Genomic DNA, 21,305 nt, shown 5'->3' on the forward strand with positions numbered 1-21,305 from the left:
ATGTGGCAATTGTAGGGACAAGTAAAAAGATACTGAAAGAGATAACAGAAAGATTAATAAATGAAGCGTATAAGTTGGGTCTACAAATAAATCAAAAGAAAAGCAAGGTTATGAAAGTAAGAAGAAAAAGGGGGGATGGGACAAAGGTAAGCACACAGTTAGTTAGAGTTTAAGTTTGAGGAAATAGACGAATTTGTATATCTAGGATAACAAACAAGTATGAAGAAATGAAAGAAATTGATGCCAGATTGAGTAAATCTGATCGATCTGCGGGAGCCATGAATTATTTACTACGATCAAAGCAGCTGTCATGGAATAAAAAAATTCAGGATTTATAAGACTATAATAAGACCAACAGCGATATATGGTGAGACATGGATACTCAACCAAACAACAAAAGAAACAGTAAGAAGATGGGAAAGGAAAATACTGAGAAAAATATTAGGAGGGAAGAGAACAGAGGAAGGATATATAAGAAGGACAAATGAGGAAATTTATATTATTTACAAAGAACCACAAATAGATAGCGTAATAAAAGCAAGAAGGTTGCAGTGGCTGGGCCATATAGAAAGAATGAACGATGAAAGACTGGTCAAGAAAATAGCATGGAGAGTACCAGATTATAAAAGAAAGAGAGGAAGACTACGAAATCGATGGAGAGAGGCTGTAGTAGAAGACCTAAAAGAAAAGGGAATAACAGACTGGAAGAAGTTGATAAGAAACAGAAACCTATGGAAAAGAACAACAAAGCTCTGGGCATAAAAGGCCTGTAAAAAAGCTAGAATATAATAAGAGACCGTAGCAAGGTTACATTAGCCTGGGTCTCGGGGCACGAGGATCATAAGCGCCATGAAAAAGCAGATAAAATGACCAAAAAAGGCTCATTAATGTTATTCATTGGACCGGAACCCTTTTGAGGTGTTATAAAGGCCGTAACAAAAAAAAAGCTACAAGAAAGTAGGTAGAATCTCTGGAATGGTAGGGGAATTTACCAGGACAAAGACAGGTGAAACAGTTGCATTCGCCAAAATTTACGGCAGACCTACCAAGCAAAGACAGAAAAACAGTTAAAGCCATAGTAGGTCCGCTAACAGGGCACTGTAAGCTGAGTAGGTAGTTAAAGCTGATATGATTGGCAGCTAATGGCCTTTGCAGATGATGGCCTATTCAGTCTGCTAGAGGAATAAATAACAAAGCACATTTTTTGTCACAATGGCAGTCAGGCAAATGTGCGGTTCTTTACGTGGAGTGATGAAAAACTACCGGCAAAAGCTAAATGGAAAGTTCAGTCTTGAAGTTATTAGAAATAATCTAGGGTTAGAGGATTCCAATATATCTGAAAAGGTCGCCGTAGAATATACCAAAAACCAGCCCTTTCAATAGATCTATCTAGAGAGGCCTATGTTCAGCAGTGGTCAATTTGAATTTTTTAAATAGATTGATAGAGAGTAGCTTCTTGGTGATTTTTTTTCGTGTTTATTTTTTACCGTTACCATCAATATTATATCTGGTACAGAATCTACACTCTCAATGTTCTTTTCCAAATAATCTTTAAGGATCTTCCTTCATCTTGGCAGACTTTTAGTAAATAAATAAATTAAAAGCGCGGGAAATGCTTGTAATGCTATGATGCCTGCAGCCCGGCGTTCGGCAGATTAACAGCAGAGCATCGAACGCAGTTCCATGTTGGCGCAACCCCGTACGTACCACCTCTCCGACGAAACTAAGGCGTGATGGCTACCAAGAGTGTATTTAAGACGAGTAAGGAGAATCATGAGATCAGTTCCTTCTGTTGTAGTGAACCGGTAAGAACTCAAAAGGCAGATATGCAATGGAGTAAATTGGAACCTACCGAGATGGACGCGCTTTGTAGTGAAAAGGCGTTCCGCCGGAGCTGTGACCGTAGCGCCTTTGCCCAGAGCTGGCTGATGGGTAACTGTGTATCGATGTTTGATTGGGGACTACGAGTATAAGTGTGTATGTAGATATACTGATTCCGCATAGCGTGATTGCTATTGTAAATTCTGCGTTGTTATTATATTTTTAATAATAGTTATAATTACAACTTTATTTCTTTTCTAGACGGCCGCCTAGGGAGCTTGCTCCGGAACGGGGCAAATATAGAATGATATTTTATTGTTGTCCTGAAAGAAATACCCGTTACATGCTTCAATATTAAACTTGTCGTTATATTTTATTAATGAATTCAAAATTTATACTCACTAAAAATATCTTGTTTGATTATTTCCGTCTTTTCAATATATTATAAGGAAAAAGCTTTTTCATTTTCTGAAATTGCTTAACGCGATTAAGACCTTACTACGATAATTACTACCCCACTTTAATCTTAGTTTCTGGAGCAGTCAGTTAACCTTAAGCGAGATCTAGATATAACGATAATAAAGTCTTTTTTATACATCAATCATCTGACGTATTTAAACAGAAGTTTTTGCGAGACTTTATCTTAAGGTCAATTTTTCATAATAAAGTAAGACGCAAATTTGTCGTGTAATTTAATTTAATAAAGTCTTTTAAACAGCGATATTTTGTGTAGAGTTAATGAAGATTAATCATACGCTTTCAATAGTTATCACAAAGAATTCTTGTATAGGGCTTTTCATCGATTGTCATTTGTTTCGAGCTTCTGTCACGTGTCACATAATATTAATATATCTACGTCATACGTCTTTGGTTTGTATCATTGGTATATACCAATAACGTATGTCGTAGATATATTAATATTATGTGACACATGACAGAAGCTCGAAACAAATGACTGTGAATGAAAAGCCCTATTTAAACTGATTGAATATAATACTGGTCTGCAAAAAACTGTTTTCTTCTTTTTGTTTTCATGTATGGAAAGTTATTTTTGGTACTCTAAACGTGGAATTTACCATTGAAATATAATCACATAAACTTTGCATATTATAATGTTCATTTAATTAAAAACTATAGTATTAGAATATCAACTGCTATAAACGTTATAAAGTATTATATTTTAATTTTACGATAAAAAATACTATTATTTCAGGTATAGATCTAATTCTGTTTAGTATACTGGTAACTTTAGCTAGAACTAAAAAAACAAAATCTATAAAAAAAACGACTTAATAGCAACAGTTTAAAGACAAAATTTTCGAATTTTTTTTGCAATTTTTGGTAGTTTGACAATAGAAAATGTAGAAAAAAATTAAAATTATAGCGTTATTTTAGTTTTTGCGATATTCAAATGTATGACAAATACTTGGTTAAAATTTCAAAGGGAAAAGTCAGACAGTTTTTGAGAAACGTAAAAAATTGTTTTGAAAAAAGCGTAAACACGAAATAAATATAATAACACAAAATAAATAAATATTAAATAGGCTATTACCCCAGGCTGTGGGTGAAAAATAGGTCGATTTAAGGATGTCATTCAGGAATTTTTGAAACCTATCAGATGTTGTAAAGGACGATGCCAGGAATAACTTCTACTAAAATGTAACCAAAAACATTGTGCGCTTTTTTTTAATTGCGATTTTCATTTGTTAAATTTGCAATTTTTAAAGATTTTTAATTTTGCAGCTTAGGATATTGATTTTAGAGAAAAACTTTTTTATAGAAAGTTGTAGCAAATTAAAAAACCTACAATTTGAGATATAGTAAGTTTAATTTTGTTAATTGGTTATTGCAAAACAGCCTGCGAAAGGTCCAAAATGGCCGTTTTTACAATTGCTTTATTTATTGTACAAATATTTTTTTTATTTTTTAAAGCTTTAAAATGAAGATCTTTCAATTCCAAACATAAAAAAAATTGTAAAGCCAGATTAACGAATTTGTTGCTTAGATATTATCAATTGTTTATCTCAAGAGGTCAAATGTCGAAGGCTATAACTTTTTGAAAAAATATTGTAGAGATTTGGTGAAACATCCAATCTGCTTCTATAGAGTTATATTTTCATATTCTGATGTAAATAAATGCGTAAAATATTTTTAAACCTCTAATTTTTGGGTTTGAATATAAGGGGGCAAATTTCGTTATAAACGTTTGGAGCTGAAGCGGCCCTGTATATCCTATGAGTTTTTAACTTCAGATTATTGTTGCTGAAGATGAAACGAAGATTTATAAAAAAAATAAAAAATTTCTACGACCAACTGAAGCCGAGATAATTTTTGGATTTGGAAATAAGGGGGCAAATTTCGTTATAAACATTTAGAGCTGAAGCGGCCCTGTACATCATATCAGTTTCTAACTTACAGATTATTGTTGCTGAAGACGAAACGAAGATTTATAAAAAAATTTAAAAAATCTACAACCAACTGAAGCCGAGATAATTGTTTTTTTTTTCTTAAATCGTAGTGCCTTTATTGATAACAATTAAGAAATTATTTTACAGTCATTGACTAAAGAAAGACTTATGTTATCTTAAAATAAAAATGAATATAAAATATAATTACATTTGATTATTAAAAATTATTTTTAAAATCGGTGCTTTTGCGAGCGGCCGAATTTTGCAAATCGCCCGGCTCGCTTCAAATCCGCGCGCTCGGAAAATTTTTACGTAACTTGTATTAAATTTTGTCAGAAAACAGTTTAATAATATTACCATTATAATATATACAGTCTATTTACCACTGTATTTGTTTTTCTTGATAAACTTTTTTATGTGAAATTTCATTTCTGAAGAAATAATATTACAAAAATGATACAGATATATGAAATATATAACTATATTTTTAATTTTTTTTATTATTATATAATAATAATAATGCTACTTCTTACTCTAATATACAATATAAAACTTTTTCTTTTTGTAGTGACTATTCGTTTTGGATTTCACATATAAAAGAGTATCAAGAAAAACAAATACAGTGGTAAATAGACTGTATATTATAATGGTAATAAAATTAAATTGTTTTCGGTCAAAATGTAATACAATACACTTTGCAAGTTACGTAAAAATTTTCCGAGCGTGCGGATTTGAAGCGAGCCGGGCGATTTGCAAAATTCGGCCGCTCGCAAAAGCACCGATTTTAAAAATAATTTTTAATAATTAAATGTAATTATATTTTATAATAGTTTTTATTTTAAGATAAAATAGTCTTTCTTTAGTCAATGACTATAAAATAATTTCTTAATTGTTATAAATAAAGGCACTACGATTTAAGAAAAAAAAAACAATTATCTCGGCTTCAGTTGGTTGTAGAATTTTTTTATTTTTTTATAAATCTTCATTTCGTCTTCCGCAACAATAATCTGTAAGTTAGAAACTCATAGGATGTACAGGGCCTCTTCAGATCTAAATGTTTATAACGAAATTTGCCCCCTTATTTTCAAACCCAAAAATTATCTCGGCTTCAGTTGGTCGTAGAAATTTTTTATTTTTTTATAAATCTTCGTTTCATCTTTAGCAACAATAATCTGTAAGTTAAAAACTCATAGGATGTACAGGGCCGCTTCAGCTCTAAATGTTTATAACGAAATTTGCCCCCTTATTTTCAAACCCAAAAATTAGAGGTTTAAAAATGTTTTACGCATTTATTTACATCAGAATATGAAAATATAACTCTTTAGAAGGAGATTGGATGTTTTACCAACTTTCTACGATTTTTTTTTCAAAAAGTTATACCCTTCGACATTTGACCTCTTGGGATAAACAATTTATAATATCTAAGCAACAAATTCGTTAATCTGGCTTTACAATTTTTTTTATGTTTGAAATTGAAAGATCTTCATTTTAAAGCTTTAAAAAATAAAAAAAATTATTTGTACAATAAATAATGCAATTGTAAAAAACTGTCATTTTGGACATTTCGCAGGCTGTTTTGCAATAACCAATTAGCGAAATTAAACTTACCATACCTCAAGTTGTAGGTTTTTTAATTTACTACAACTTTCTATTAAAAAGTTTTTCTCTAAAATCAATATCCTAAGCTGCAAAATTAAAAATCATTAAAAATTGCAAATTTAACAAATGAAAATCGCAATAAAAAAAAAGCGCATAATATTTTTGAATACATTTCAGTAGAAGTTATTCCTGGCATCGTCCTTTACAACACCTGATAGGTTTCAAAAATTCCTGAATTATATCACGTTTTTTCACCCACAGCCTGGGGTATATTGATTATGTAATATAGAACGGAACTACAACGTTAACGGGGTTTTATTGTTCCATATGGTCAATGGACCTCCAGATATTAAAAAACCGTGGAGTGCTACCATTTACAGGGGTGCGTTCTGGAGAATGGGGTGAATTAGTACCTAGGCACAAGGTGAATTGAGGTGAGTTCTATGCACTTTTAGTAAAAACAGGTCTTCATAAAAATTGTTCCGGATTAAATTTACTATCTAAATATCACCCCTCAAAGTCAAAAATATTTTTTTTACAAAAATATATTCAAAAATAGAAGCAAATAAAACACGAAAGAAAGCAATTTTGTTTTTTTGGCCCATAACTTTTTTCCACTAGGGGATAAAGGTATAGGTAATGCTTTGCAGAAAAACTACTTCCGTTCTTCCTATTTAAAATGACTTTCGGTAAAAGTCTCTAGAATTTACAGTTTCCAAAATATAATTTTTCAAAGTTCGCCGATCATAGCATTTTTAAGCCATTTTCCCCATTATTTCTCAAACATTGTTCTGTAACTTTTTTCTACACAGCTTTGTAGGCCTGGATCCCGCGTATGAAAAAAAAGTTGATTAATAGCAAGCTGAAAATTTGTTAATAGCTTAAGGGTGTCTAGTCGGACAAACTTTGATATATAGGAACACTGGAACAGGGGAAGTTTTAATTGTGAAACAGGTTAAAAATTTGGAACGGCCAGACCACGAAAACGGCACATGTATTTTGTCCGACAGAACAGACTTAAACTCTCCGAACAGAGATTAAACCCTCATGCAAAGATCAGACTGCTATTTGTCACCAAATGGGCGTTTTAATGAGTGGAACATGTAGAATATGTCAAATGACAGGAATTATGACAGGTGATAAATAGCAGTCTGATTTTTGCATGAGAGTTTAATCTCTGTTCGGAGAGTTTAAGTCTATTCTGTCGGCAAAATAAATGTGCCGTTTTCGTGGTCTGACCGTTCCAAATTTTTAACCTGATCCACAATTAAAACTGCCCCTGTTCCAGTGTTTCCATATATCAAAGTTTATCCGACTAGACACCCTTAAGCTATTAACAAATTTTCAGCTTGCTAATAATCAACTTTTTTTCATACGCGGAATCCAGACATATTAGTTATGCATTTAATAGGAAGAAAAGTCAATTATCTTTAAAATGGTCTATTGAAGAAGGCTAGATGACTATTATTAAGCAAGATATGGTTTATCATAATTTTATCCTTTTAATGATTTTTTATATATTTTACGATTATTTTTAAATTTCTCATTATAACTTTATTTCTTGTACATTTAAGTACACACTTTATAAAATAAAAAAGAAAGCTTATTTTCTTTACTTTAAAATGCTGTATTGCAAAAAATTCTAGGACTATTTTTAAACAAGATATGCTTTTTTAAAATGTGACATATACACATGCAATATGTCCCACTAAGTTTGAAAACTTTTTATTATTAACTTTATGAAAAAATATTATTCTTTATAAAATGATGTACATAGTCCAAAACCTAAGGTACAATCATCAAATATAACATTTTATCAATAGTTTACCAGCTATGTTAAAAATATGAATTTCGCTTAAGAGTAAAGTACCTTTATATTTCACAATACCGAAAAATGTTATTAAGAAAAGTTATTTTAAAAATTATATTATAATATGCAATTATATTCTTCTAAAGGAAATAAAAATTTCAAAATTTTTCTCAAATTAAAGATACCTTTGGATATCCTACGGATAACTTGTTTAAAAATACTCCTAGAATTTTTTACAATACACCATCTTAAAGTAAAAAAAATAAGCTTTCTTTTTAAATGCACAATGTATGTACTTAAATGTACAAAAAAAAGTTATAATGAGAAAATATATCAAAAATCAATAAAAGTATAAAATTTTGAAAAACCATATCTTGCTTAATAATAGTCACCTAGCCTTCTTCAATAGACTATTTTAAAGGTAATTTATTTTTCTTTCTATCAAATTCACCATTGGATATACCTAAAGTTGCGTAGAAAATAGTTACAGAAAAATGTTTGCGAAATAATGGGGAAAATGGGGAAAAAACAAAATAATTGCTTTCTTTCACGTTTTTTTTTTATTTTTTTTAGTATATTTTTGTAAAAAAAAAATTTTGACTTTTGAAAGGTGGTGTTTTGATAGTAAATTTTACCTGGAATAATTTTTCTGTATACGTGTTTGTACTAAAAGTGCATAGAACTCACCCCAATTCACCCTGTGCCTAGGGACTAATTTACTTCTTTCTCAAAAACGCACCCGTGTAAATGGTAGCACTCCGCGGATTTTTCATATATAGAGGTCCATTGACCATATAAAATAATAAAGCTCCGTTAACGTTGTAGTTCCTTTTAGCTATCTTATTTTTAACATAATCAATAGCCTAAAATAGTGTTTTTCGAAATTTCTTTATCTCACTCGTTGAACTTTTTTCGAGTAATATAAAATTTAAACTACAGCAAAGACACCAGAGATAAAGTCCGTGTCTGAACTATTAAACGGAATGATTAATTATACCAATTGTAGAAATTTCATATCAAATATTACAGCTGGTTTAGTTAGCGAGTATCTTAAATATTAGGTCTGGATCACGCGTACCAAAAAAAAAGTTGATTAATTGGAAGCTGAAAATTTGTTAATAGCTTTACGGTGTCTAGTCGGACAAACTTTGATGTACGGGAACACTGGAACAGGATAAGTTTTAATAATTGTGGAACGTGATTTTAATTGTGCAACGTGTTATCCTGACAAGTTTATGATTGTAAAAACTAGCAGGTTGTTTAAGTTTATTCAATAGCAAACTTTATATAATATATGACAAAATGTTTGTCCTTCAAATATGTTGGGCATTTTAATAAGTACGACAAGCAGAACATGTCGAATGAGATGATTTATATATAGGGCAGTCAATGAGGGTATTTGGCACCGAATCCCATCCTACTACATCGATTTACTTGATATTTTCACCGTAAGTAGGCAATAGTTCATGAAACAAAATCTAGCCTATGCCGATGTGGTCTTTTATCTTGGGGGTGGTTCCCACCCCTTCTCAGGAGTGAAAAATGTTTTGGTTAAAATAGCTACGGAAGGGGCTGAAGAACCTAATTTTAAGCAAAAACTGTTCTATAATAATTACTTTTTGAAAACTCAACATTTTTTGGGTTATTCCTGGTTGAAGATTGTCGATTTTCATTGAAAAATGACACCTTTCCAGACGTATTTTTGTGAATACCGTTAAAACTATGCATCTAACGAAAAAACTACCTATATAAAATATTTCTGTAGGATATAAAAAACAAAGTGATTCGTTCCTTCATAAATCTTCTAGCTAAAATAGAAAGACGGATATAGTAGGTAAAAAGAGTTTGTTTTTTGCTGCATGCTCAAATCGGTGTATTCTACTTGATATAACAGAGAAACGATTGATTTTAGATGTATAATAATACTTACATCTATTATAATGCTTGAAAAGACCTTTAAAATTAGCAATACTAAATGTCGCTTAAATTCAAACTAAACGAAATATTCTGCAAAAAAGTTGATGACTAATGTATTTTAAGAACAAATGAGAAGTATATTTAATCCCTCATCCACCAGAATTTAAATACATCGTTTTCCTTCTACAATAATTTTTATTATAGTGTTATGTTATTTGTTAGTTCAAAAAGATGGACTGGTTTAAAATGAATGGTTTTTGAAAAAAAAAAGATCAAATTATAGAGCGCATTTTTAAATTTTCTCCATGTAACTCGAAAATTATAAGAGATATGAAAAAAAGCTACCACAAAAAAATGTAGGGTTTTTTTTAGATAAAAATTTACTTTTTATTTTTCATTACTGTATCTTTGACCATTTTCAAGTTACATGGAAAAAAAGGAAGATTTTTAAGAAACTTTAAAAATGCTTTCTATAATTTGACCTTTTTTTCAAAAACCATTCATTTTAAGCCCGTCTAACTTTCTGGACAGAAATAACACTATAGTAAAAGGTATTATAGAAGAAAAACAATGCATTTACATTTTGGTGGATAAGGATTAAAATTCCTTCTCATTTTTTCTTAAAACACATTAGTTATCAATTTTATTTCCAGCATATCTCGCTTAGTTTTAATGTAACGGACCTTTAATGTAGCTCATTTTATAGGTCTTTTCAAGCACTACAAAAGGTATTGTTAGCATTATACGCCTAAAATCGACCGTTTCTCTGTTATTTGAAGTTGAATACAATAATTTGAGAATGTACCAAAAAACAAACTATTTTCACCTACCATATCTCTTTTTGTATTATAACTAGAAGGGTTATGGAGGCAAGTGTCTTTTTGTTTTTTTATAACTAACAATAATGTTGAGTATAGTTTTTTTCGTTAGATGCTTAGTTTTTAAGGTATTAGCAAAAAACCGTTCGAAAAGGAATTATGTTTCAATGAAAATTGCCAATTCTCAACTACGAATAACTCAAAAGTAACGAGTTTTCAAAAAAAAATTATAGAACATTTTTTGCTTAGAATAATTTATAATTCTCTAGTGAATTCCGCGATAATTTTAACCAAAAAATTTTCCACCCCTCAGAAGGGGTGGGAATACCCCCAAGATAAAAGTACACATCGGCATAGGGTAGACTTTGAATTAGGAGATAAGTAGAGAATAGGCCCAAAATTTCATTAAAATCCATGCAGCAGGATAGAATTCGGAGGTAAGATCCTATTCTTACTCCCATTGACTGGCGTAATAGGTGATAAATAGCAGCCAGATTTTTGCATTAGAGTTTAATGAAAGGGTAACAAATCAGTTGGAAGTTTTGTCCGACAAAATACATGGAACGTTTTCGTACTCTACGTTTGAAACCTGTAACCTGTTCCACAATTAAAACTTCCCCTATTCCAGTGTTCCCCTTCATCAAAGTTTGTCCGACTAGACACTGTTAAGCTATTAACAAATTTTCAGCTTCCTATTAATCAACTTTTTTGGTACGTGGGATCCAGGCCTATTAGCTAGTATCTTAAATATGAATAATCCATTCTGGTGGTTTCAGAAGTTTAGTAGGTATCCATCGGGATTTAAATTATTTGCACGTAAATTTCCAAAGGTATCTGAAATGTAAATACATACACATATATCAAACATCAATGTAATTTTAGAGTCGAAATTATTAAGATACAATAATTATGTGATTTCTAAACTTTTGTTTAGATACATAGAATTCTGATGAGTTTAATTGTTTGAAACTGTATATTTTTGGTATGTTACTGTTAGAAATGTCTGATGGTAAAAAAGTGTAGATCTGTTATAAAAACGAATATTAAACTTAGAAATTATCATAAACAAACTTTGCTTTCAATATATCGGAAAACTTGGAATGGCCAAGAATATAAAAAAACGCATTATTTCGTTCATATTTCACTAAAACATCTTACAGAAACACACATTTTATGGAAAATATAATGTCACTCATCACATAATTTTGATTAATAAAAGCGTAAATTGGTATAATATATCTAAAATCAAATGGGAATGTACGTGAGTCAAAGAGAGAGAGAGAGAATATTTTGTTATTAGCCAGTTCGTAAATCTTTCTTTGGCATTTAGCCAGAGGCTTACTCTTATCTTATAGATAATATAGTATAGATAATAAAGGTATAATTTTGATTAGTCGTAAAAAAATATATAGATCCTCTAATCGGCTTAGCTCACGCTGGAAAGCTGTTTGCAATAGCCACTAAACTAATAGTATTTTTAGGAATGATAGTTTAATGAACTTTAAAAATGTTATTTCCTCATCATCATCATCTTTGGCTTTTACAACTCTTCGTGAGTCTTTGCCGAGTTTACTATTGTCTTCCGTTGGTTCCGATCATGTGCTACTATTTTCCATGATCTTACTTCCATTTTCTTCAGGTCTTCTCTGACTACATCAATCCACTGATCTTTCCCAAAACACATTGCTAATCAGGCTGTCGTCATCCCTCTGTACCACGTAGACTGCCCATCTTAATCTATTCGTTTTTATGTATCTCACGATGTTTCCCTGCCTGAAGGGAGTCTCTAATTAATTGTATCTGCTCTTCATTTGTCACACTGTCCCTGTAAGGACCATATACAGGGTGTCCCCGAAAATAGTGCGTTCCTGAAAGGTACATATTAACATTTTTTTCTAAATTGATCCGTTTGACCAAAATAAAATACATTTTGATATGCAAATTGAAGCCTGGCAACAACGCGCAACTCAAAAATCTAAACATTAAAAAAGTAGGTTTGTAGGTCAGTTGCATCTGGTAGGTAAAATAATGTAAATATCAACCAAACCCATATCCATTATTTTGCAGGTAGATACCTACGATGTCAACAACCCCAAAAATCACACCTCAAAGTAAATAAACAAGGGGTTATTAGGTTAAATTTCCACAGTCACAGCAAGCTCTTCTAGGCTACGTTGCCATGTCATTCAAATTTATGAAATTAAAAATTCACTTATATGGAGAACAATGTAATTTTTTTCTTTGAAACGGTTAACTTTAGATAAAAATGTTATAGGACTTTTTTGTTCTAAATTGTGTATTATATCCATACCTTAAAGGAACCCACTATTTTCGGGGACACCCTGTATAACTCACAGGATTTTGCATTCCCATACAACTAGTTTATTGATTTCTTTCTTTCTCAATGTCCATGTTTCACTTCCGTCTGTCACTGCTGGTCGCATGATGGTATTGTACATTTGGATTTTGGCACGTCTTGATTAGAAGCTTTGTTCTCATTAGATGTTGAACGGAAAAGAAAGATTTATTCCCCGCCAGTATTCGTGTTTCAACCGCCAGTTTTCCTGTGTTGTCACTGGTAATTGTTGTTTAGGAATCTGAATTCTTTGATTACCTCAAAATTATGATAGTTTGTGGTACTGTTTGACCTTATTCGCTATCATTCAAAAATGATATGAAATGATTTTATGCCAAGAAGAATCTATTCATGTAAATTTTATTGCATTTGTGTGACAATATTTTTTCCATAAGATGTATGTATATATGTATGCGGTGTCCTTTGAAGGAATGTAGTCAGCTAACAATGGACTTTACAATATCCACTTAAGACAATTTTCTGTTTCAGGTATAATAAACCACGAAAATATTATGCCCGAACCAGGTTCTTGCGTCATCAATAACAGAGCCTTCTTCGTGTTTGGTTCTCTAATAGCTTTCTACGTGCCAATGGTCATCATGGTGGTGACGTACGCTTTAACAGTCCAGTTGCTGAGGAAAAAAGCGCGATTTGCAGCTGAGCATCCTGAGAACGATCAATTTAGGAGGCTCGGTGGAAGGTTTGCTCAAAAACATGAACGAACGCCGACGATCTCGGGAACCTTGTGGAGGACGGCAGGAAGCGGTGAAAGGTAAGTTAAGTTTTATACTAGTACTACTACTCATCATCCAGCCTTAAAAGTCCACTGATGAACATAGGCCTCTTTCTCGTGTTTCAACCCCCTCCTATTACTATTACAAATGTAGTGTAGGAAACAGAGGTTCAACTTTGCAAAATAGACACAAGTCCGGTTTTATTTTTTTTTTTTTTCTGGTATATCAAGGGGTGCCTACTATGAGACTAACTTTTCTTAAAAAATTTCTCCCCAGAGCCCCCCTTTCCATCCCTTTAAAGGGGGTAATTTGTGGTTTTTGCGAAACGTAGCCCTTCCTGTAGGTATTGCAAAAAATTTGCTTTATACTGAAATGAAGAGGACTATATTTCCTTCTATTTATTTCCCGACAGCATATGTCTATCACTTACCGTTTAGCGGGGGTGGCGCCATAAAGTTAACAAGTTTTTAAAAAAAGATGTTTTTAAAAAAAATAATTTTTCCCCAACTGTAATGGGAATCAAGACGAATGTCTGCGGCAATTAATCAAAAATAAGTGGCTGATTTTTGGGTATACGCTTCGTTTAAGGGCAATTGCCCATTTTTTAATTTCAGGGTGTTACATTTTAAAAAACCCCTTTTTATACCATCTGAACCGCTTATTCTAGAGTAAAAAAACTTTCAGAGATAACCCATATATAACTATTATTTACAAATTTGTATAATTCACCCCCATATTTTCTCCGGACCCACCCCAGACAAATGAGAATCAATAAATAAAATAATAAAAAATGCATTTTGGGCCACCACCTTGGCTTTAGGGTGCAAAGAGAGTAAAATATACATACATCATAATATGTAGCAGACTGTTTGTTCTTTTATTTTTCATAAGTACGTTATCAATAAAACGAATAGGTGACGAAAAAAAAACAAAAACTGGAGCCCGCCAAAGCATTTCTGAGGTTTACGGCGCCACTGTGCCCTAACGGTTGCTTATACGGAAAAAATGGATAGAACCTAATTTGTAGAGAAAATAGTGGTATTTAATTCTGTATAAGTTTTGTTTAAAAAAAATGCATAGGTAATGAGAAAATCGTAAAAATATGCTCGCCAAGGATAGGGGTAGTTTCCGCAGGGATGTTACAATACCGTATATATTTATGAAAAACCCTATTGATGGAGCATATACCCATAAGGGTCAAAAAGCAAAAAGAAATTTTTTTTAACCCCCATTTTTTTTCTTGGCTACAGGGGTTGCATCAAGAAATCGCTTTCAATGTCCGTGCATGGGTAACAAGAACGTGCACAAAATGATATACGAAGTATTTTAATAAAGGGTATGGTGTGTGAAGGTTTCAAGATAATCACTTTTTTATTAATTCTCCTTTTTTTGGGATGGTTCCAGGGAAAAATGGGGGATTATACAAATTTGTAAATAACACCAGAACATAAATAATTGCTGAAAGTTTTTTACTCTAGCGCTTAGATTAATGAAAACACCTTCTTAAATCTATGCTCTAGCGTAAGCGGTTCAAATGGTATAAAAAGGGTTTTTTAAAATGTAACAACACCCTGTAATTAGAAAATAGGGAATTACCCTTAAATGAAACCTATACCAAAAAATCATCCACTTATTTGTGATTAATTGCCGCAGGGTTTCCTCTTGATTTCGATTACAGTTAGGGAAAAATATTTTTTAAAACATCTTTGTGAAAACCTTGTCAACTTTGAGGCACCACCCCTGCTAAAGGGTGGTTGATAGACATATGCTGTCGGGAAATAAATGATAGGAAATAAAGTCCTCTTCATTTTGCTATTAAGTAAATTTTTTGCAAAATATACAGGAAGGGCTACGTTTCGCAAAAACCATAAGCTACCCCCTTTAAAGGGGTGAAAAGGGAGTTCCTGAGCTAAATTTTTTAAGAAGCAGTTATTCTCATAATAATCACCCCTTGATATATCAGGAAAAAAATAAAACCGGACTTGTGTCAATTTTGAGAAGTTCAAGCTCTGTTTCCCACACTAACGGCATTTTACAACATTCTCGACTGTTATCCGACGTTTTACATATTACTTAAACCACTGTTTTTACCAGCATAAAAATTATTTTGTTGGCTTCTGCTTCTGCTTCTCTGCTTGATTTTCTGATATGTTGGCGCCATCTATTACAACTGAAAAAAATTTCTGATACAGCTTCTTTAATTTTCACGTAGAATCCGAATCTGCAATAAAAAAAATGGTGGTTAGTATTTAAGATTTCAAAGTTGTCCCGCCCCAATCTCCAAGGGGTAGTCGTCTATGGTGCCATTCGCAGATTTTTGAAAAATATTAAACACATATTTTTTTGGTTTTTTATTTACAGTGTATTTCTCGAAATATTAGACCGTTTCTATATTTTCCTATAATATCAGAAAAAATTGTATTTTCCGATTATAACGCCATCTATCAATAATTCCAAGAAAATATTTCGAATAAAAGTTACTCATTTTTTCATATCGAATATAAAATAAAAAATAAGGGGTTTCCATTTAACAGTTCAAGATTGCCCCCTCCACTGCTCTGGGAGTGGGGATGGGGGACCGTGTTTGGTATCATTCCATAGTTTTTTAAAAAATATTGAACAAGATCTTTTTTATTTTTTCCAATGCAGTGTAAATTTCGCGAAAATATTTGACCGTCCCCTCCTCTTCTTTTGGAACATCCTATACAGGGTGTTTCAAAAAACTATGTCATAAATTAAATCACGCATTCCGGGGACAAAAATAAAATGATTGATCCAACTTTTCTTAGTACAAAAGTGTACACAAAAAAAGTTACAGCCCTTTGAAATTACAAAATGAAAATCGATTTTTTTTCATATATCGAAATCTCTTAGAGATTTTTCATTGAAAATGGACATGTGGCATTCTTATGGCAGCAACATCTTAAAAAAATTAAAGTGAAATTTGTGCACCCCATAAAAATTGTATGGGGGTTTGCTCCCTTAAACCCCCAAACTTTTGAGTACGTTCCAATTAAATTATTATTGTGGTAGCCTTAGTTAAATTCGATATTTTTAAGACTTTTTCGCCTTTTATTATTTTTTCGATAAGGCAGTTTTTATCGAGTTGGTGCTTCTTTTTTAATATGTTTACATAAAAATGTTATTAATTCTTATGATATTCTCGACTTAAGTTTAAGATCTGTTGGTGCAACCAGGCACTAGTCTTTTTTTGATAAGTCACCTTTTATCGAGATGTGGCTTCTTCTTCAAAATATACCTAAAAATGTAAATTAAAAATAAATTGTCAGATTATTAAAAGCTACATCATAGTTACTTAACCATATACGAATATGTGGTGGATTCGAAAAAATATTCAAAATATCTCGATAAACACTGGCTTATCGAAAAAGTACTAAGAGGCAAAAAAGTTTTAAAAACATTGTGTTTAACTAATGGTGCCACAATAATAATTTAATTGGAACGTACACAAAAGTTTGGGGTGGTTTAACGGAGCAAAACCCCCATAAAATTTTTATGGGGTGCACAAATTTCACTTCAATTTTTTTTAAGATGTTGCCATAAGAATGCTACATGTCCATTTTCAATGAAAAATCTCTAAGAGACTTCTATATATGAAAAAAAATCGATTTTCATTTTGTAACTTCAAAGGGCTGTAACTTTTTTGTGTACACTTTTGTACTAAGGTAAGTTGGATTCATTCAATTTATTTTTGTCCCTGGAATGCGTGATTTAATTTATGACATACCTTTTTGAAACACCCTGTATATTGGTGAATGCGCCATCAGCGCATTCGTCAAAATATCTTCACGATTTCTAAAGTGGCTTAAAAAATAATACTTTAATAATAAAAAATATTTTTCCACCTACCTCTACCGAAAGTATACTTTTCCGGACCTGATTGTAGGGAGCAAAGTTGTACTTTTCCTCCCTAGGGAGGAAAATATTTTTCCTCCCTAGGGAGGAAAAGTAAACGTGACGTCATAGTATTTCATTCATGAAATATAACTTATTGACGCCCTGTATAATATCTATTTTCTATTACGTAAGTATCTATATATTTTAACGTTTATTTAAAAACACTCTGTATTTGGCAGAATGGTAAAAAACAGTAAATTTTTATTCTGATTTAACAATGTTTACATTAACAATTTGACTTATATTTGACAGTTGACAGTTATATTGTACCTACTTGTTAATTTTAGGTCTAATAAATTTTGTTGGTTAGTTACATAAATAAATTAAGTAAAAATGAAAAAATGACTTGTTATTTGAGGAAGGTGGAAAAACCATATGTATAACATGGGAGTAAAGTGCCTTTTCCTCCCTTGAATGATTACTGCCCTCCGCTACGCGTCGGGCAGTAAACTTCATTCTCGGGAGGAAAAGTAGCACTTTCCTCCCTTGTTATACAAATAGCTATTTCCACCTACCTCTACCGAAAGTATACTTTTCCGGACCTGATTGTAGGGAGCAAAGTTGTACTTTTCCTCCCTAGGAAGGAAAAGTAAAAGTGACGTCATGGTTTTTCATTCATGAAATATAACTTATTGACGCCCTGTACAATATCTATTTTCTATTACATAAGTATCTATACGTTTTAACGTTTATTTATAAAACACCCTGTGTTTTGCAGAATGGTAAAAAACAGTAAATTGTTATTTTGATTTAACAATATTTACAATAATACTCCGCCACGCGTCGGGCAGTAAACTTCATTCTCGGGAGGAAAAGTAGCACTTTCCTCCCTTGTTATACAAATAGCTATTTAGAATAGCCACTTTAGAAATCGTGAAGATATTTTAATGAATGCGCCATCAGGCGCATTCACCAATATATAGGGTGTGCCAAAAAAAGACGGACGGTCTAATATTTCGCGATATTTACACCGGATAAAAAAAATAAATAAAAAACTTTTGTTCAATATTTTTCAAAAAACTATCAAATGAAACCAAACGCGCGGTCTCCCGTCCCCACCCTGTAGAGCAGTGAGAAGGGCACCTTGAACCCTAAAATGGGATTGGTATATTATATTCAACCTATGCAGTAACTTTACACTTACCCCATAATATTTAAGTTGAACTGCAAGCAGAAAAAAGACTATTATTTACTAGTGTTAACTATTTCGAGTCCAAAATTAACTATTTATTTGTATTTGTCTTAAAACTGTTTGATAAAAACATGTATTAAAGGTTCCAATATTTATGTAAGTATTGGTAGTCATTGTATCGTAACAAAAAAATTTTCCAAACCAGATGTATTTTAAAATAAAAAAGGCTGAAACGATAAAAGTGTAAGTGTAAAAGTAATCAAAATATGTACTTTGTGTTCTTACGGCCATTCTAACATTGAAAATTTGATTAAAATGTCATTACATAAAGAAAAAGCAAATATTAAAACAGAGAAATAAATCACAAGACCAAGTCAATATCTACCTAAATTAAAGGTAAAAGGAGAAAAAACAATTAAAAAGACCTAAGTTAAAGTACATAATATGTCTAAAAATCAAAACACTATGTCAAACTTTGTATTTCAATTTGGACATGTCAGGTTAATGTAGTTATTTTTATATACAGTGAGCACGTAAAGGTTGGAATAAATTCATTTTCTCGTGAATGGGTGATTTTGGAACTAAATCCCGAAACAGGTCGATTTTTAAATTATGACTTTTTGGCATATATATCATACTAGTGACGTCATCCATCTGAGCGTGATGACGTAATCGACGATTTTTTATAAATAAGTATAGGGGTCGTGTGATAGCTCATTTTAAAGGTTATTTAATTATCTATTTAGTCATATAAACATTAACATAATTATTTATACAGGGTGTCCAAACAATATTTTTTATTTAAATTAATTGACACAAAAAGAAGAATGGATATAATTTATTTAGTTCAAAATACATTTTACTGCTGTCAGAAAATAGATAAAATGATTTTAAAAATAAATATTGCTTTTCGCTTAAATTATATATTCAAACTGTCAAGAAGCAGCTGGGTGGCAGCTTTAACGTTGAATTGAAGCGAAAAATAATATTTATTTGTCAAAATAAGCATTTCTGTCTGTTGTCTGACAGCAATAAAATGTATTTTTAATTAAATAAATTGCATACATTCTTCTTTTTGAGTCAATTAATTTAATTCAAATAACATTTTTTAGACTCCCTGTATAAATAAGTATGTTAATGTTTACATTAATAAATAGAGAATTAAATGACCTTTCAAATGAGCTATCACACGACCCCTATTCTTATTTAAAAAAAATCATCGATTACGTCATCAGGCTCAGACGGATCACTAATTTGATATATACGCCAAAAAGTCATAAGTTAAAAATAAAAATCCTGGTATTTCGGGATTTCTCTCTAAAATCGCCCATTCGCGAAAAAATTAATTTATTAAAACCTTTACGTGCTCTTTGCATAATGTTCTTGAACTCCTAAGTAGAGCATAGAGCTTTAGTGAAAAAGAGCCATCGGATTCTATTTTGCGCTAGAGCCTTCACCTCGTTCCAAGAATTTCCTTGATATTTTTATATATCCCTAAAAAAGCTGGACGTTATGTCAAACTATGTGTGAATTGGTAAATTTCAGTATACTATCTATATATCAAGATTATTGACATCATCAGATAAATATCAACAAACTCAAACTCAGAGACAAGTAAAGTTATGTGCATATTTTAAAACTTCAATGCCAGCTTATGCAGGCGCTATCTACCCTGACATCCTTGAACGAGAACAATTTTCCAATTGTTGTTTTCTGTCTTTTGTGCTAATTCCAATGTGTAAAATAATTATATTCAGGCTCTCTTCTGAATCTAAATAAAAACTTTCTACAGTTGAGTTGTTTGTCTATACATCAGGACCATAATGCCTTACATGAGTCGATGTTAAAGACATGTGGACATAATGTTGAAGACAGAAAACAATAACCGTTAAATTATTTTTATTTGTGGTCAACAGACTAGATTGCAACATTTTTATTCCAATAGGAGAATATACAAGCAGATATTCATGCACCTAGACATCTTGCATTATATAAGAGAAATTAACATGAGTACATATACAAGGAAAGGTAGAAACGTGAGTACATATAGAAGGAATAGAGATGGACTGGTCGAAAGAAACTTTCATGATTGCGTAATAATAGACAATGGTGTGGTTCCACAGTAGAAGAATTATTTCGCACAGCAGCTGATAAAGAAATGTTTCAGGAACTAGTAAACATAATGGCGCATGACAGCCAACGTCTGAATCCAGACACGGCACTTAAAGAAGAAGAAGACATATTCAGGGTGGCCAGACGAAAAAAGATAGTTACTATCAGGAACTACACAACATTAAACTCAGCGGCAAGTCAATTCTTGATTAATTGAGGACATAATATTATTTTTCCGGTATTTTCAATTATTTTGCATTCACCCCTAAGTCAGCATAAGAACGATACCAGCATTTTTTAATCGTAGTGGAAATTAAATAAGACATCGTTTGAAAGAACTTGCAATTCTTTATAAATTAGTATATATTTATATTCTTAAATTGGGTTCAACATTTTATTTGATTTTCTTAAAAAGACTTTTAAAATTTAAATTGTATTTACCTGCTTATTAGTTGATTAAGTACGCCAAAGGTTTAGATTTTAATTTTTTTCTTCGCACGACTTTTGTTTTCTTTTGTCATCCTTATTGGAGTGTAGATATAGCTGGGAATGTAAATAATAAAAAAGCGAGAAACTGGAAAGTCTGTAGTGAAACGAAAAAAGGCGTTAGACTACCCCAGCTAATTGAAATACCATCCGTAAATGATATTTTAACCAACCAAGATAGCCATCGCTACACT

The 21,305-nt window shown here is 31.7% G+C and overlaps 1 protein-coding gene across 2 annotated transcripts in view; it reads left to right on the plus strand.

Moving 5' to 3' along the window:
- The window catches only part of LOC114329832 (5-hydroxytryptamine receptor 2A), an 895,697-nt gene that overhangs the window by 779,294 nt on the left and 95,098 nt on the right, over positions 1–21,305 (plus strand). For both annotated transcript variants that reach the window (XM_050646408.1, XM_050646409.1), the window contains exon 5: positions 13,219–13,501. In XM_050646408.1, the coding sequence (XP_050502365.1) occupies positions 13,219–13,501 (283 nt within the window). The remainder of the gene's footprint in view (positions 1–13,218; positions 13,502–21,305) is intronic.

Source organism: Diabrotica virgifera, chromosome 3, assembly GCF_917563875.1.
Source record: "Diabrotica virgifera virgifera chromosome 3, PGI_DIABVI_V3a".
NCBI lineage: Eukaryota > Metazoa > Arthropoda > Insecta > Coleoptera > Chrysomelidae > Diabrotica > Diabrotica virgifera.